The sequence below is a fragment of the Takifugu rubripes genome, chromosome 2 (assembly GCF_901000725.2).
Source record: "Takifugu rubripes chromosome 2, fTakRub1.2, whole genome shotgun sequence".
NCBI lineage: Eukaryota > Metazoa > Chordata > Actinopteri > Tetraodontiformes > Tetraodontidae > Takifugu > Takifugu rubripes.
In genome coordinates, this window is record NC_042286.1 from 5,832,424 (window position 1) to 5,849,437 (window position 17,014).

Below are 17,014 nucleotides of genomic sequence, written 5' to 3' on the forward strand. Positions count from 1 at the left end.
TTTTTCTCCAGACATGAAAAGAGTTTCTGTCACACCACCAAATGGGCCTTGAATGCAGGAGAGAGGTGTGGAAACCAGCAGATGATAAAGCCCTCTCTCCCCTCCTTAAAGTCACCTCAGCCAAGATAAATCCTTTTTCAAAGTCAGTGTGGGTCTTTTCTGCAGCCTCGGGGGCCTTGGTTCCTTTCTGAAAGAGGAAAACAGCAGAATATTCAACATCTCAGCTCCAAATGTGAAGGTAATGTTGCTATACAATCAAATTCCTGTTATACAACAGCCCTGCTAAAACACAACCAGACAAATAAATATTAGCTTTAATTTCAACCAGATATTCTTTCTATCACCTCTGTTTCTCACAGCTCTTACTCATCTGCCTCTGTGTTCAGCAGTTTAGCCAATAAAGCTCGATTCAGTGGGATCACTGGGGTCCGAAGCATCTCCCAACTCCCTTTTTACCAACAGGACCATCAGATAGAGAGAGATGAGCAGATAGAGATAGTTTGGTTATTATTATGAATATTAAAAGAAAAAAAGATTCTGAGGAAATAATGAAAGGAAACACATTTGCCGCATGTTCTTTTCTTCCCAATTTAATCTTTCTATGAGAGATTTCACTAATTGTTTTCAATGCCCCAGTCTGTGGAGAGAATTTCAGAGAACGTTCAGCTCTCAATTCAATCCTTTTTCCATTTTGGGGGGTAAATCATTATTTTCTATTCATTTTTCTGTTATATTCTTTAAATACTTGTTACTTGTTGTAAATATTCTTTATTAAAAAGTATCCTTTTCAAATCTTTCACCAGTATAACCAACCCTAATATAAAATATCCTCTTCTACGGTTTTGCCACCCGTGGTCAAACTTAACTGGTGTAGCTGTAAAAGAAACAGCCACTGGGTAAAAGAAAGATCAAATCTGATAAAGCAACAGGTAAGTATCTATTTTTGGCCCTTTGCTCTGTTCCACCTGCACCCAGAGATGTAGAAGAACCACACACACAGTTACAATTAGGTAACACCTCGCACAAGACCGTCATCCTGTCGAGGCTTTTCTCAGACTGGCCTGACTGCTGCCGGGACACATGTACCACAGGTGTTCGGCTTCTTTGGCTTTGCAAGAAACACCATGAAGTTGTATCTCAATGTGGAGAGAAAAAAAACCAAAATATAAACAATGATTAATCTTAAACATTGTGGGATGTAGTGTAATTATTAAAATAATACCTGCAGTAAAGCACATACCAAGAGGCATGCCATTTACGACATGCCATTTTCAGGGGTTTTTTTTTGCAATCAGGTTAGTTTTCTGGCCTCATATCTCTGTAGATCTTTGTGTCTGTCTCTGTGTTATGGGCTGTACCCACTGCCAAGTGTTGCTGGACACACAAATTACTGCTTTGCAACTCGCTTCTTTAGCCTGCAATATCAAACAATCAGAAATAATAATCAAACTAAGGGAGCTGCATTGTTTTAGTGTTATCGCTTTCTATCTAATTTTGACCTCCGTGAGCAACCTGGGCCTGGCTGTCCCCGACAGCTGCAGGATGGATTAAGACATGCTATTATACTGTGTTTGTTATCACATTATATGAGAAGTGTGAAGAATGTAAATCTTCCATCAGCACTTATCCGTGGGATGACTGTGCATTTAAAATCCTTCTGCTGTAAATCTTTTTTAGAAAACAAAACGTTTACCTGATAATGTCATGCTGTTGGCTTTAACCTCCTTTCCAGATGTTATACCATAGCACAGCTGGGTGGGAAGACTCCCAAGTGGAAGCAACTAATGCTTGTTGGATGTGACCATCCCAGAGTTTGGAGCCTGGACAAATTCCTCTTCTTTCGTTACAGCTGAGATATCTGTTGTCTTTGAGTCAGAGGAATATGAGCCAAATAGATGGGCGATGGGTAGCTAATGCAACACAACTGAATGGTAGGATGATGAAGAACACTACTGTATGTGGGTGAGATTATCACACCCAAATTCCTCTCTCACACTGTGTCCCTTCATCACCCCACCAATATTAACACTTCTGATTTAACTATTTAGTTAGTCTTAACCCAGAAGTGTGTGGACCATATTGGTATGTTTTAAAAAGGACGTTTGCTGTTTAAATATTGCACATCAATAAAAACACATTAACTCGCTGATTGAAATGTTGCTCAAAGCTGTGAAATAATTCTCAGACAAGTCCCCAAATATACAGTATTTATGCATATTCACTTTCCTTGGCCACCAACTATTTAAAAGCTTTTCTGTGGCCATAAGCGTGTTTTTTTATTCATTTAGATATAAACTATGATATTTACATACATTACTGCACCCAAACCTGACAAAAGTAGAAACATAATGCAGCAGCATGTTTGTCTCCTTTATTGGACAGCACATATATAGTGGCATTCTTTGATCTTTTTTAATATCTATTTGTCCACAATTTGGCAAGATGTCTGATGAAAGCATTTGTAATGCATTGACATTCACACCACAGAGGCAGTGAGTAATTTTTAGCTGAAGTATAGTCCACAAGGTCCACACAGAATTGTCCACTGCAGCAGGTAGCAAACAATATGAAAGAGACAGTTAATTTTTAGGCATTTCCAGTTCTGCCTGCTTTTGTTTTTTCTAAAATAAATGCCCCCGCTGAGGATACAGCGTCGTGATGGGCTGAGCTGTCACACAGAGTGTTGGTTTCCATTCTCTTACACATCGACACATTGTTTTTTGACAGAGCGGCCCGGCCCATTAAACACTTGTCTGCAATGAAGGTGTACAGTCAGAAAAGCTGCGACAACCGAACTCTGCTGACTAGGAGTTCTTTCGCCGAAAAGATGCTAGAAAACAAGAATGAGTCCGAAAAACCCGTTTTCCTATTGGAAATATCTTCTAATTAAAATAAAAACTGGTCCAATGGCACCCATGGATTTTGCTGTTCCAGGAATATAATTAGAATTAAAAACTGATTCTGGTCACAAGAGTGCGTCTGATCTTGAATCCAAAAGAGAAGTGTGGAAACCAGCAGTCAGTGAAGCTCTCTGGGGCCCCAACTAAACTGCGAGTTGATCCTCTTATGACAGTGCCAACTTATGGTTTCTTTTTTGGTGCATTGGGTGTATTGAATTTGAAAAAGATGATGTCTCCATCTTCCACGATGTAATTCCGGCCTTGTTGCCGATATTTGCCAGCAGCCTGTGCAAATGGGTTAAAAGTGATTAAATACTGTTCGGAAATGTTTAATCTAAGTACTGCAATGACTTTATCAACATAAAAACACACCTTGGCTGCACTTTCACTTCCCTCCTCCTTGAAGTCACTGAACTTCATCACCTCAGCCATGATGAAGCCTTTTTCAAAGTCAGTGTGGATCTTTCCTGCAGCCTGGGGGGCCTTGGTCCCTTTCTGAAGGAGAAAAACAGCAGAATATTGTGAAGATAATGTTGCTGTACGTTCAAATTCTTGTTATACAAGCATATCTGGCATGAATTTGAGTTTAAATGGGAAAATTAGCATCAAGAAAGTTGATAAAAACACTCACTAAGCTGTAAAAACTCTTCAGAATCCTGAACAAAAAGCCGTTCTTACCCTGATGGTCCATGCTCGCACCTCATCTGGTCCAGCTGTGAAGAAGTATTCCAACTGCAGTGCTGCATACCCTGCCTTGATTATTTTGGTCAGAACACTAACGAAACACACGATCCATAATCACCATCCGTAATAATAAAGTCAGATCATAAACATATACAGAACTGTGAATTTCAGGCTATACAGGAAACATTGAAGACATTATTAAGTCACCTAAACTTATGGATGTAAACAGCTGTAGTTTGACAAAATCTGAGTATAATGTGAGTAAAATACACATTTTTCACTAAAGAGTGATAAATAAATATAAGCTTTAAGCGGGAGTTCTTAATATAAACCATATAGTGTCAATGTCCCACCTCTGTGTCTTCTGTTCCTCACAGCACTTAATCTTCTCCTCTTCCTCCATGTCCAGCAGTTTAGACTCAAAAGCGCCACTCAATGGGATCACTAGTGCACCGGGGTCATGAGCATCTACCCACTCCTTGATTTTTGCCAGCCTGGGATGAACAAACATTGAGATCACTTATTGTGAATGTTTAACAATGTACAGAAGCAGCCTGGAGGGTAAAAAAGCAAAGTTTACCACTTGTTCTTTTTCCTGATGTAATCTTTCTCTGAGAGATTAACAAGGTAGATCATGGGCTTGGATGTCAGGAACAGGTACTTGTTCAACACATCAATCTGTGGAGAGAATTTCAGACAATACAGATCATGCAACTCTCATTTCAATCATTTTTTCTTCCCAGGGCCACAGACCCACTCAACACGAGCTGATTCCAGTGAACTGTGGTTACACTGATTATAATAGCTGAAGTAAACGCTTGACTAGGGAGGCATTAACACCCACTGGACACACACACACACACACACACACACACACACCAGTGGTAACGCATGAGATAATTAAATGGATGCTCTAAAGAATGTTTTCAAAGACAACCCAATCTGAGCTAAATGTGGATAAATTCTTTTAACAGCTGTGAGAAAGACAGAAAATATGTGCAAACATTTTTACCTCTTTGTCATTCCAGTCGTGGTAAAATCTGACATGTTTCTTTTCTTCTACTACCCAGTTTTTTATCTTCAACATGATGTCCTGAAGTGAAAGAAGTAAGGTAATATGTAGCAGGAATCTACTTTCTTCTTCAGTGACACACATGATACAGAGCTAGAGTGTGCAGGTTTCCCTCACGTATTCGGGTTTGAGTTTCTTGTCCCCTCCTCTGACAGCAACTTTCTCCAGCTTATCAATGATGGGAGCGATCATTTCCTCGTCCTTTAGCCGCAGCTCCTCATGAATGATCTCGATGTCGCGCACAGGGTCAACGTTGCCCTCAACGTGAATGATATCCTCATCATCAAAGGAACCTGAAGGAAAACAGCAAAGTCACTTGGAAAGACGGCTTAAATACAATTAAAATAAGGCAACACATTAACAATACTCTCGTGCACAAAGGCAGCTGAAATAGGCTCCAGCCCAGGTCCAAAAAAGAGAAACTAGAACTTACGGGTCATGTGGAAGATAGCATCGCAGGCATTGATGTGGGAAAGAAAAGCATTTCCGAGTCCCTGTCCGGAGTGGGCTCCCTTCACCAGCCCAGCGATGTCCACAACATTTAAAAAAGCTGGAACCTTACTGTAAAGGCAAATCCAGGAATCAATGAGGCAATTCTATGGATGCTGCACAAACGTTGCTGCAGATACAGTATTGGAAAGATGCATGCACCTTGCTGGTTTGTGGTACTGGCAGAGGAAATCATAGCGCTCATCTGGCACAGGTACCCTGCTCTCGTTGGGATCAATTGTGCAGAATGGGAAGTTCTCTGCAGCAGCTTGGCTTTTGGTCAGCACATTGAAAAATGTGGATTTCCTGAGGTGGACACGGTCATTATGCTGGGTCATTCACACACAACACAGTTTACAAATATCTAAAGACTTTGGAACATGTGTGGAAACCCTAAACCTACCCGACATTTGGTAATCCCACAATTCCAATTTTCAGGGAAGTTCCAAAACGTCCAATCAAAGGAGGCTGTTTAGGAGCTTCTCCCTTTTTGGGGGGCATCTATGTAAAAGATAAATGTGTTATATTATGACCATTCCTCAACCCATCACACAATGCGAGTACTATTAGTGACAAACATAGTCAATAATAAAGTATAAGCTATTTTGTTGTAAGTAGTTCAATTCTTTATTATAAACTACTCTAGAAACGCTCATTCAAACACACCATGCTAACATTAGCAAGTGGCTGACTGAAAACACAACTAGCAATTTTGTTGCTGTTGAGTATGTGAAACTAAAAAAGATAAAACATAAACTATCGCTAACTGCACCAGACAACGGGGTACACGTTAAGCTAAACAAATCGCCATTGGTACCTTTTAATCTTGGTTAGCCTAAAGTCTACGTGGTGGTCACACCAGTCGCTCCGGTGGAAAGACAAGTGTGGAAGCAACCCGGAAGTATTTGGACGAAGGTCTTCTTTGATTGGTCGAGGAAACAGCAGCGCATGACGTCACCGCTATGCCACTCGCCAAAGAACAAACGTAGGCTTGATAATAACTTCGCTGCTGTTTAACGTTGTAAAACGCGTCAATATTATGCTAGCAATAGCAAAACAACTGTAATATTGGCCAATTTGCACGGCACATAATCATACCGAGAGTTTAAAGTTATTCTACTCGAGATTATAGCTATGGACAGAATTTCTAGGTGCAGTCATGGTGTTGAGGGGGTCCGGTTTGGTGACCTCAGGATCGCGTCTCTGCTTTTTGCGGATGATGTGGTCCTGTTGGCTTCATCGGCCCGTGACCTCCAACTATCACTGGATCGGTTCGCCGCCGCATGTGAAGCGGCTGGGATGAGAATCAGCACCTCCAAATCCGAGGCCATGGTTCTCGACCGGAAAAAGGTGGAGTGCCTTCTCCGGGTCAAGGAGGAGATCCTGCCCCAAGTGGAGGAGTTTAAGTACCTCGGGGTCTTGTTCACGAGTGAGGGAAGAATGGAGCAGGAGATCGACAGGCGGATCGGTGCGGCGTCCACAGTAATGCGGACTCTGCACCGGTCCGTTGTGGTGAAGAGATTTACCGGTCGATCTTCGTTCCTACCCTCACCTATGGTCATGAGCTTTGGGTAATGACCGAAAGAACAAGATCACGGGTACAAGCGGCTGAAATGAGCTTCCTCCGTAGGGTGGCTGGGCTCTCCCTTAGAGATAGGGTGAGAAGCTCTGCCATCCGGGAGGAGCTCGGAGTAGAGTCACTGCTCCTCCGCGTTGAGAGGAGCCAGATGGGGTGGCTTGGGCATCTAGTTAGGATGCCCCCTGGACGCTTCCCTGGTGAGGTGTTCAGGGCATGTCCCTCCGGTAGGAGACCCCCGGGGAGACCCAGGACACGTTGGAGAGACTATGTCTCTCGACTGGCCTGGGAACGCCTGGGGATCCCTCCGGATGAGCTGGAGGAGGTAGCTGGGGAGAGGGAAGTCTGGGCCTCTCTGCTTAGGCTGCTGCCCCCGCGACCCGACCCGGATAAGCGGTAGAGAATGGATGGATGGATGGAGATTATAGCTCTTGGGGTTTTAAATTTCAATATTCTACACTGTGCTAGTTAAGATTAAATGTACATTGCTTTAAACTATTAAGATTCAGTTACAAATACCGTAGGTAAAAGGTATATTTAATAAAGTAATGATACCACATGTAGATTCTTTACCTTACATACAGTATATAACAAATTTTTGGAAAATGCCATTTTGGTCATTCATAAACTCATCGGAATAGAAGAATGAGGTTAAACTGACATACAAGTAAACTCATTTTATTAAATCCTGATAAAGCTACAAAACCATCAATTTACACATCATTTTGTGCAAAAATTCAGTTAAAAAAAATTAGCCTGTTACCTGAAAACTTGTGAAAGAAAGACAGGATAGAAGATTGTGAAGAAATGAAATATTTTATTTCTCAAAACAATTCAAAATGCATTATAGGACATCATAGTACAATACCCAGAAGCATTCCTGACACTACTCTACGAAAATAAGATTTGACAAGTTTCCACCAGAACAAAAGATGGCATTTAAACCATAAAAACCTACTCTTGATGATCCGAGACACAAATCAAACTAGAAAGTGTAATACAACTGCAAGACATCTTTGTCAGAACCAATCAATCTTTTCAGTTCTAACCAGGGGTGACTCTTTTATTACAACACCTATTTTTTTTATTTTTTTTTTATTTTTAAATCTCATGCGAAAAATTAAAATGCTTTATTCCAACCCGTCATTATGCCAAAGAAGCGGTTACAGCATCCTAGATTACACTGAATATGGCTGCAGCCCAGTTCTGAGAAACTCTACATGCTTCTAGGGGCGCCACACGGATATAAAGAGATGCATTTGCCAAATTTGTCAACTATGCAGAATTTCAGCTATATTTTGATAATGGACCACATTGGAAATAAAAAGATTCCTAAATTTTGAATATGGGGGAAATGACTTGAGATAAAAAGCCCAGTTGCACAAACAATGATGCAAAACAGCCCGGGTGTCTTAAGGAAGCATTATCTGCCTTTGTACATTAACTCATCATACAATAAAAAACAAAAACAGAGTCATCCTGGTAATAAACGCAGTTTGTCATCAGCTCCTGTTGACTCAATAGTGACCTGTGAAAGACAGACATGGTCAGACTGATGACAACCGCATCAATTAAACCCAATTAAGAGCTCCGCATGGCTATAACATACGAGGTGAGTAAGACCGGGAGCGGGATCGTGAGCGGTAACCCCTGCTGTAATAGGGAGATGGTGAACGGCGTCTGTAGGGGGAAAGAATGTTTGGAAGATGTTATGTTTGGAGAACCTCTTATCCAGACAGCATAGCGGTAAACGAATGCCCACCTGTATGATCGGTAATCTCGTTCCTCATAACGTTCATAGTCTCTGTCGTAGCCTCTGTCATAACCGCGGTCGTAACCCCGATCGTATCCCTTGTAGTAGTCTCTTGAGGACTGCCGGGATGATCCGCTGAAGAAAACAAAGAACGTTATCTTTGTACGAAACATTTCTTAGCTCCTAGAAAAGTTCAGCTAAAGGACCCCAGCGTGGTAAAAAACACTCACTATGTAGGACGACCCATGTAGATTCCAGGCGTGGGGGTATGGGCCCGTTTTGTAATGGAGAAATCTACCCGGATCCTACGCCCGTCGAGCTCCATCCCATTTGCATGCTCCTTGGCCTAAAGGTGAAACAGTACGCATCTTAACTGAACTTAAATGAATCAATAAAAATTAATATATGCAAGTTATCAAATCTATATCATAGAATTTATCAACCTTTTGTAAATGAAGGCGATGCATTAGGGAGCGAACCACACATTTGTAATAAATGACTTACTTCCTCCATTATTACAGTTTTCCTTACCTCCTTTGAGTCTTCAGAGGTTTCAAAGTAAACAAAGGCGAAGCCTCTTGAGCGCCGTGACTGCTGGTCGTACACGATATTGACATCAGCCAAAGGGCCATATTTAGAGAAAACCTCCCTCAGGTCTCTCTCAGTCGTGTACAGGCTGAGTCCAAACACACCCAGGCAGTTGTTAGGATCTGGGTTGGCCTGCAAATAAAACAACACAAATATAATGTAGACAAGTGGCTTGAACACTCATTTTAACTAATGAGGGTATGGTACCACCTTAGGAATGTCGGGACTGATCTGGGAATTGTGTTCATTGTCACTGAAATCTTTGACGTCCTACACGTGTCTATTAAAAGGCCCTGAACTTGATTTTGTCTCTAACTTGTTGCCAACAATACCAATGGGCAAGCGAATCAATGCAGTGTTCACCCAAACAAGTACAGTGTGGCTGGAACAGGCACGATTTTTTAAAGGTTTATATGACCAAGCAATTGCAATAGAAGGTGTTTTAACTGAAAGTGAATGTCTTGGGATATTTTTTCCTATTGGTAAATACCCTGTTGCCAATGTGCCTGCGGCGATTCGACATGGGGGAGCGGCTGTGGCTCCTCCGCCTGCGCCAGCTGCGAGAGCGGCTCCTGGATCGGCGTCGGTAAGAGCGAGAACGAGAGCGCGAGTGGTGTCTGCGGGAACTGCGACGGGAACGAGACCTTGGAACAGACATGGTCATGGTTATTAGCCCTGGTTTTGCAACTGTGCTCATATGCACACTTGAACAAAAGCCCATCTCACCTGGACTTTGATCTTGATTGAGAACGAGATCGGGAACGAGAAGGATGAGAGCCATCTTTGGAACGAGCAGGTGATCGACTGGTGGTTCTCACAGAGCCTCGAGGTGATGCACTCCTTGAGGCAGGCTGTGAATTCTGGACAAATCAATAAAGTAAGATGGACTATAAAGGTAAAACAGTGACAAAACAATACAGAACCAGAAGGTGGCTGTGTGTCTCTTTATGTGCCTATAAAATATTCAATAGGTTGTTAAATGTAAAAGTTTGATAATGATGTAGTCTGATTACACATGGTCAAAAACATCAGGAGCAGAAATTAATTTAGCTGCAATTGGGATTGAATAAAAGAGATGGGCTCATTCTGATTGAGTGGGTGGGGAAAATCGTGCATGCTTAAGAGAAAGAAATAAGATGAAATGGAGTAATAAACATAGCAGGCTGGTTACTCATACCCAGGTAAACTTCTGATCTTAACTTCACAACTTCTTTAACTTCAAAACAACCATTCATTTCTTCTTTCTTCTGTTTGACATTATGACTTCTTTTTTCCTCCTCTTCCCCCATTTATCATCTGCCATTACAACACTAGTAGCTGGGACAGATCTTGATCGCTTCGTTTCAGCCTCCCAAATATTAGCATGCATCAACACCACCAGCTTCATACATAAACAACGTCAGATCTGAAACGTCTTCCGCCCTTTTCTTTCTTCCAAACTCAACCTTAACAAAGAACAAACAAGGGTGATAAGGCAAAATGGTTTCTGAAGACCCATATGATACACAGATGCACAGCAAAACCAGCAATACGTTACAGGTTAAATGAGTATATTACTGATATACCTTAATTGGATCCTTTTTCTGAAAACCGCGATTTTACATCAATCCATAAAACAAGTTTAAATCTGTCTAAACAATGTACATTAAAGTGCGACACACCGACTAAACGAACCGAACATAACGGTGTGGCTGCAAGGCCGCGACCACATGTCCGATACTTTGCAGGCCGCGTACAAGCTAACGATAGAATACCTCTTATCTAAATGTACCGTCGTAAAACTTAATATTCGTCATAGGCACTAATAACAATCCTTTAAAATTACAAGTATGCATTGCAGATTAAATTTAGACGCGTGTTCAGTTGTTAAAATTGGCTGACTTTATCCGTTAAGCAAGCGCGGGGAACTGCTATCATAAGCTAACTCATTAGCTCACCGCTTACCCGACCGAAGATTATCAGTTAGAACTCACCTCCTCCCTGAAATCTTTCTCGTTGTCACTCATTTTTGTAAGTACAAATATGACAAGAACAGATTGGACGGTAAGGCGCCTCTGGCGACCGGTTTACTTCGGTTATGGCAACAGCGACCGACAGAGCAGTTGAATACTAAACCAAACGGGCCTTGCGCATAGACTCAAGGACGTCACGTCCGCGAGGTGGATCGTCACTTCCGATTTGTTTTTTCCCTATATAGGTGGCCTTTAATGTTTTGTTTTAATTTTATGACAAATCCTGCTGCTCTCACTTGTATTAATAACAGAATCCTATTAATGCTTACGTTACGTAACATAATAAAGACTATTTCATGGTGAGCACTGAAGCGTATTTCTTTGTTTGCAGTTGCTCGCATTACGGACAATAAAGATTTATCACAAGCAATTTTCATACAATGTTGTCTTGGAATGATCCTCTTTTACAATGAAAGGTGTAGGATTACTAAAATAACGAAAAACAACCAGGGAGAGCGTACCTTTGTCGTCATCATAAAAAGATAAAGTACTTTTATACGGATGAAAAACAAATCTTTGGAAGCTCAAACTTAACATGCACACGTGCACTGTACAGCATAGTAACATACTGTGAGTCAATGTAGTAGCCGAAAAAAAGTTTCTTGCAGTACACTTAAGCTTCACAGATCTAACATTACTTTGAATTACACAAAGTAACTAGTGGGTCAATGTGTTTTGAGGAAAAAGGTATACATTCATTTTGCACTTTCATGTCCAGTAAATAATAAATATCAGCATTTCAGTAAAAACACACAACCATTTGACTTGGGAAAGATGCTATGAAAGATGCTGGATAAGAATTGTTGACCCACCCTTACAGTGCCTATAAAAAATATTAATCCCTTTGGATTTTATAGCTGTTCGTTAGTTTTTGGATCTCGGAGACTCTGCATAGAAAAACTGCTGCTGTTGCCAATAAGAAGGAAAAAACCTACACTGCAACGACATTCAGACAATCTGATTCAGTCTGCAAAATAACTTTTCATCAAGTCAATACTCTTCAGTAATAAGTCAGAATGAAAAAAAAGAAAATGGGGAAATGCTTTTTATAGGCAGTGTTAACATGACAGAAACAGTATAGTAACTCAAAATCTTATCTTACAAATAATACAGAGCGGCAACACTTTTATTATTAAACCTTGAATGTAACCAAAAACTGCCCAAGGCTGACTTGATCAAAGGACTGAAGGCACTTGGGGGACAAAATTCAAGCAAAACACAAATAAATCTTCAAAAAAAAGGTCAGTCAGTAGTGCCAGTCTGCGTAGGCCATCCACGCAATATATCTCCAATTACAACTCAGAGAATTAAATATGTCCCTGCTGGGGAACGGAGGGTAATCACTCTCAAGTGAACTTTTAAGACTAATTTCTGCTTTCTCGACTCCAGAGCTGCTCTGATGGGTGAAGCCTTCCTCGGCCCGTGCATCTGTCTTTCTCCAACATGGATTAAGACAGTTGCTCTCTGCTATAACAGCTTCTGATTGAGAATTTCCCAGATCATTAACTTCCTGAAGAGAGGCATGTGGCACTGTGAAAAAGAAAGGGAGGGAGGTTTGCTTTTAGTTTTTATGCAGTATAATTCAGGTTTTATATACAGCATAGATACCTGTTTAAATGTGAGAGGTCTTTCTTTTGCAATGTAGTCAGCATATTTACAGGCAAAAACACCACAGTCACTACCATTCTTCTGCTGAGGAGCCTCCTAAAAAGAGAAGAACAGACTGAATTTAATCTGCGAAAATAAAAGTTGAGTTATCAGTTGTGTAAGTCAGTTTTGTTTACAGTGGCTCTCAAATTTCCAACTGTCCATTTGGTCTCGTCGAGCTCTTTGCCCTTCTTTGCTTTGTGTTCATCCTTCAGATAAAGTCTGGAAAATACATACATGCTGTTAAAGTATATTTCACAGCAAAACATCAACATGTGTTAGCTTTTGTAAAATCTCTTTAGTATTTTCCCCAAAAGTGGGCAGAGAACATACCAGACCGTGTGTGAATCCTACACATTGCCAAAATGGGATTTTCTTTTAAAGAGGAGAGGTATATATGCACAATGTTAACTCACAATAAAAGTTTACAGATGTCATCATGTCTGTGGCCCATGGAGTCGTACGACACCACCGTCTTCGACTTTAAATCGATCACCTGGAACAACAGCAAAGCCATGTTGAATGAAAGCGATGTAATTAACAGAAAAATAAGCAGCACTTTGAAAAACAAACAAACAATTACTTACAATGATCACCCAAAAAAAGGGGTAAAACCTGGCAAAAAATAGCCATCATAAGTGTGACTCACAGCCAAAGCCCAGTGGACGTCCAGGTGCAGAGGGACGAGGACGAGGTCATATGAGAAAAGGTCGACAGCTTTGGTCCAGCGCTTCACTTGAGCGTGTCCCCCCAGACCGCCTCCTCCGCCCCGCAGCTTGGGGAAGAAGAAGGTGCTGAAGGAATACACCTTCAATTCTGCTGCTTGATCGGTGCTTCGTTCCATTATCAAGGACAGGTAGAAGTTGATCACCTTTGATGCACCAAAGAGAAACATGACACGCGAAACTAAACGCTAGAAAAGTACCAACCCCTTCCCAGTCACCCAACAAAGCACATTTACGGACAACTCAGAATCTCATTTAATGATTAGACTTTAACTCTGGAAACATGGAATCTTTTGCGGCTCTTCCACACTCAGAAAGACACACAAAACAAGACATATGTGACATTTGTCATAAAATGTTATGGTGCACTCTTTACTAAACGGCTCCAACCACCTTCAAGGCGAGTCCGTACCTCATCGTTGAGCCAGCCACCTTCCTGCAAGGTGGCCAGATCTCTCTGTGTGATCCGCAGTTTGAAAGCGGCACTCAGAACAAGGTTGGGATCACTCTGAGCCAGCGCACGACTCACGGCTGTTGCCATTTCCTTGAGAATTAATTCACACAGGGGTTAAGAAATTGTACCCACGCTTGTTCAAGACAGCAACAACACCTTACAGAGGTGTGCTCACCTTGGTGAGTCGAGGTATGTCTTCCTCACTGTGTCTTGAGGGCGCCGACAGAGCGCCAGGAGGACTAACAGGCGAGGCTTCTCTGTCCACCAGACTGAGACGAATGGCAACCTCGGTAGAAAGGTCCATTTCAGTTGTCTGTTTCTGCTATACCACAAAAGACTCCATTTCAGTATGGTATCCTTTGATCGCTTTGGCATCTATTTCTCAATCTTTGCTTTGATGCGTCGGTTTAAAGCAGAGTGATTCAGTGTAAATGATGATATAGCATTGATTGACCGCTGATAAGTAGATGAGTACAGAAGCAATATTAATAACACCAATTACCTTGTGAAAACTGTCTGACTGCGCATCCCCAAAGGCTCCACTAAAGGTCTTACTTAGGGGCAAACTATCCCATCTGGAGATGAAATGCAGACACTCGGGTAAAGCAGTCAGGATTACCCAGAGCCCCAAATGTAATGCACCAACCTTTCCTTGCTTGCTTGTGCATTTCTGCATGGGAACATACAGGAAGCAGCTGTGAGGAGGAAGAAAGGAAAAGCATCATTAGTCAGCCATTCAAAATGTGTACTTTTAATTACTGACTAAATTAAATTTCAACTAAGCAATTTATCAACACAATGCGAGAAATCCGTAAAGGGTTCTGCAAAAAAACCCAAAAAACCCCACATTACTAAGAGGACGTTACCTGTGACTCCCATCTTCATAGGCACCGAATCAAAAGGATTTCTTAAAGCAGCAGTTCTTGGTCCCGACTGAGACAGCAACTCACTGAGTTCAAAAGGAAAGAAAAGTTGACCATGCTGGACTTATTATTTGACAGTATTTAATAAAAGGTAATTGGATTTATACTCAACAATTCCAAAAACCGCCTGTAGTGCTCCTTATTATTCTGTTTAATAGTCTGAAAGAGCAATCCAAACACGCACGAGTCAACTGAGGGATATATGGTTGATGTAATGCACTGTTTATAAAAAATACCCAGTTACATATATGAGCTCATAAGTTAAAATTAAAAAAATAACATAGATATACACACATCTAACAGTGAATACCTCTTCCACAGTAAGACTGGGTTTATAGTTGCGATTGCGTCCGATGCCATTGCAGGTGGGCTCAGTAGAAGCCCCCAGCTGCAGAGCAGGTCTAGAGGGCAGAAGCTGAACAGAACCTCTCTTCTCCCAGTCCTTTCCCCGGTCAGAGTATCCAGCTGACTGCCCGGCCCTGTTGGTGACACAAGAGCATTACACATTAATGGGATAAGTTGGCTGGAAAATTCATACGAAATCAAGTGCTGGGTAACTTGGCAACGGGAGACTCACCTGTATTTTCTCATTAAAGTAGGTGAATAACTCTGGAAGAGAGTCTTACCCCTCTCATTTCCAGCTGCTTGTTTATCTGAAAGCAGAAAAAAAGAAACTCAATCAATCACGATCAGCTGAGGACAATGAACAGGTAATGGTCAAACCTCCCCCTGACAACTAAACTTACTCATTCTCCACTCAGCACTGGCCAACCATGAGGTCTGAAGCTCATCTATTCCTATTAGAGTTATGGGCTGGACAGAAGATACAGAGTCAGGTGTTGCCCTGCATGAATTCTGGATCCACTTTTAGAGGAAGAGGGGAGTCAGCAAACATACCTGTGCCTCTTCAGAAGGTCTGGGGGTGTTCGGATTCTTCAGCCCGAGTAGACCAGCAACACCGACCACCGCCTTCTTCACAAAGCTAATAACTACATCTGGCGCCAGAAACCACTATTAGCCATTGACTACTGGATGTAACATTGAACCCTTGTGAAATGAACTTACCTCGTCTCCGTCTTTTCACCTCTACTTCTGTGTTACATGCACCATCTCCGACATGGACACTGACAGGAAACCACAGAAGGAAATTTTAATTAGTGATTATTGCATCAAGTCATAATTATTCGCGTGTAACGTGTCTTGTCAATCCTCGTGTGTTTCTTTTGCTCATTTCAGCGAGTAATAAACAGCAACTTTTTTTTGTTATGCTAGCTGTCTGTGTGGCTAGGCTACAGCTAATTGGCCTTAGCAGACATGGACATGTCAGCGTGCTAACGGTGACTGTTAAGTACAAATCAGACCCACAACGACTGCATATATATTTAACGATAATTGAGAGAACGGACCTCTGGTAGTGTCGTTTGGCTGGTCTAGCGTGGTTCTCCTGTTGCAGCGATCGGACTTTAACGCCAGGGCGCGTTGATGCCTCCTCGCTAACGTTGCCTTTCCCGGACCACTCAGTGGGTTTCTTACCCGTCGTAACGGGCTCAAAAAGCGAGAAAATTCCGTCAACTATCCATCCATACATCCCAGACAAATACGCAAAAATTGTAGATGGTTGTGTGCGGGCCAGGTCTATATAGGTTTTTACGCCAACGATACACTATAACAGGACAAGCTACGACATACACACAGCCTCTGATATCCTCAGTAGGACGGCCTCTAATGGGAGGGGCGAGCGGCGTTGCTGGTCGTTCATGTGCCACAGAAAGCGAACGTTTTATTAATCAGAAAATCTTAACTGGGCGGAGTCATGGCGAACAATAGAAACCCATTGCTTTACTATAATTGGCCTGTCTCGGTGTCTAAACGAGCGAACCCTTGACGAAGGAAGGCTCCGATTGGATGCTGCCGCCCTCGTCATTTGTGGTTACGTAATGCCGGCACGCGGAGGGGCATAGAATAAAAGGGGCAAAAGTCGTGCGCTTTGTTGTCTTGATTCGCTGTGTAAACACATATTTTGACCACTTAAAAATAAGAATTCTTAAAGACGGAAAATAACTCATTAATATTAAAATCAAGGATTAGAAACATTTAAATCGCTACCGTTTTTAATCACCTAAATCCAGTGATGTAATGAGCAATGTCTTTTAATTAAAACAAACCAAACCAGCCTGCTTTTAAAATAAGC

At 41.8% G+C, this 17,014-nt stretch overlaps 3 protein-coding genes across 6 annotated transcripts; all 3 read right to left on the reverse strand.

Moving 5' to 3' along the window:
• Positions 1-2,349: 2,349 nt before the first annotated feature.
• Positions 2,350-6,122, reverse strand: LOC101061626 (obg-like ATPase 1). The gene is made up of 11 exons (XM_003962762.3): positions 5,963-6,122; positions 5,549-5,646; positions 5,308-5,451; positions 5,090-5,217; positions 4,774-4,949; positions 4,597-4,677; positions 4,165-4,262; positions 3,938-4,078; positions 3,579-3,675; positions 3,273-3,395; positions 2,350-3,185 (listed from the first exon to the last, which is right to left on the reverse strand). The coding sequence occupies exons 2-11, from the start codon at positions 5,644-5,646 to the stop codon at positions 3,081-3,083; spliced, it is 1,191 nt and encodes a 396-aa protein (XP_003962811.1). The 5' UTR covers positions 5,963-6,122; the 3' UTR covers positions 2,350-3,080.
• A 1,686-nt stretch (positions 6,123-7,808) lies between these two features.
• tra2b (transformer 2 beta homolog) lies at positions 7,809-11,227 on the reverse strand. 2 transcript variants are annotated; one of them, XM_011618837.2, is made up of 8 exons: positions 11,036-11,227; positions 9,789-9,922; positions 9,553-9,688; positions 9,006-9,194; positions 8,705-8,820; positions 8,484-8,609; positions 8,331-8,401; positions 7,809-8,249 (listed from the first exon to the last, which is right to left on the reverse strand). In XM_011618837.2, exons 1-8 carry the CDS (start codon positions 11,066-11,068, stop codon positions 8,239-8,241), a joined length of 816 nt encoding a protein of 271 aa, XP_011617139.1. In that variant the 5' UTR covers positions 11,069-11,227; the 3' UTR covers positions 7,809-8,238. The 2 variants fall into 2 exon arrangements, with proteins under 2 accessions (XP_011617139.1, XP_003962810.1); XM_003962761.3 differs by having other exon boundaries at positions 9,553-9,706; positions 11,036-11,225.
• Positions 11,228-11,536: 309 nt separating this feature from the next.
• senp2 (SUMO specific peptidase 2) lies at positions 11,537-16,566 on the reverse strand. Of its 3 annotated transcripts, none has more exons than XM_011618825.2 (17): positions 16,230-16,566; positions 15,889-15,947; positions 15,721-15,818; positions 15,570-15,636; positions 15,401-15,476; positions 15,134-15,302; positions 14,936-14,982; positions 14,767-14,849; positions 14,547-14,595; positions 14,403-14,475; positions 14,076-14,186; positions 13,859-13,990; positions 13,371-13,592; positions 13,138-13,217; positions 12,859-12,943; positions 12,683-12,778; positions 11,537-12,604 (listed from the first exon to the last, which is right to left on the reverse strand). In XM_011618825.2, exons 1-17 carry the CDS (start codon positions 16,409-16,411, stop codon positions 12,542-12,544), a joined length of 1,692 nt encoding a protein of 563 aa, XP_011617127.2. In that variant the 5' UTR covers positions 16,412-16,566; the 3' UTR covers positions 11,537-12,541. The 3 variants fall into 3 exon arrangements, with proteins under 3 accessions (XP_011617127.2, XP_011617122.2, XP_011617118.2); XM_011618820.2 differs by having other exon boundaries at positions 14,076-14,219; XM_011618816.2 differs by having other exon boundaries at positions 14,076-14,222; positions 16,230-16,565.
• Between the last annotated feature and the right edge of the window lie 448 nt (positions 16,567-17,014).

Coding starts and splice junctions, on each gene's coding strand:
- LOC101061626 (XM_003962762.3), bottom strand. CDS start 5,646: ATGCCCCCCAAAAAGGGAGAAGCTCCTAAACAGCCTCCTTTGATTGGA. Junction 4,678..4,773: donor AGAAACTCAAACCCGAATAC/GTGAGGGAAACC, acceptor CTTTCACTTCAG/GACATCATGTTGAAGATAAA. Junction 3,676..3,937: donor GAGGAACAGAAGACACAGAG/GTGGGACATTGA, acceptor GTGTTTCGTTAG/TGTTCTGACCAAAATAATCA.
- senp2 (XM_011618816.2), bottom strand. CDS start 16,411: ATGTATGGATGGATAGTTGACGGAATTTTCTCGCTTTTTGAGCCCGTT. Junction 15,948..16,229: donor GCCAAACGACACTACCAGAG/GTCCGTTCTCTC, acceptor GTTTCCTGTCAG/TGTCCATGTCGGAGATGGTG. Junction 13,593..13,858: donor GTGGCTGGCTCAACGATGAG/GTACGGACTCGC, acceptor GGTGCATCAAAG/GTGATCAACTTCTACCTGTC.
- tra2b (XM_003962761.3), bottom strand. CDS start 11,068: ATGAGTGACAACGAGAAAGATTTCAGGGAGGAG. Junction 9,195..9,552: donor GCAGGCACATTGGCAACAGG/GTATTTACCAAT, acceptor TTTTATTTGCAG/GCCAACCCAGATCCTAACAA. Junction 8,402..8,483: donor CGAGATTACCGATCATACAG/GTGGGCATTCGT, acceptor TTCCCCCTACAG/ACGCCGTTCACCATCTCCCT.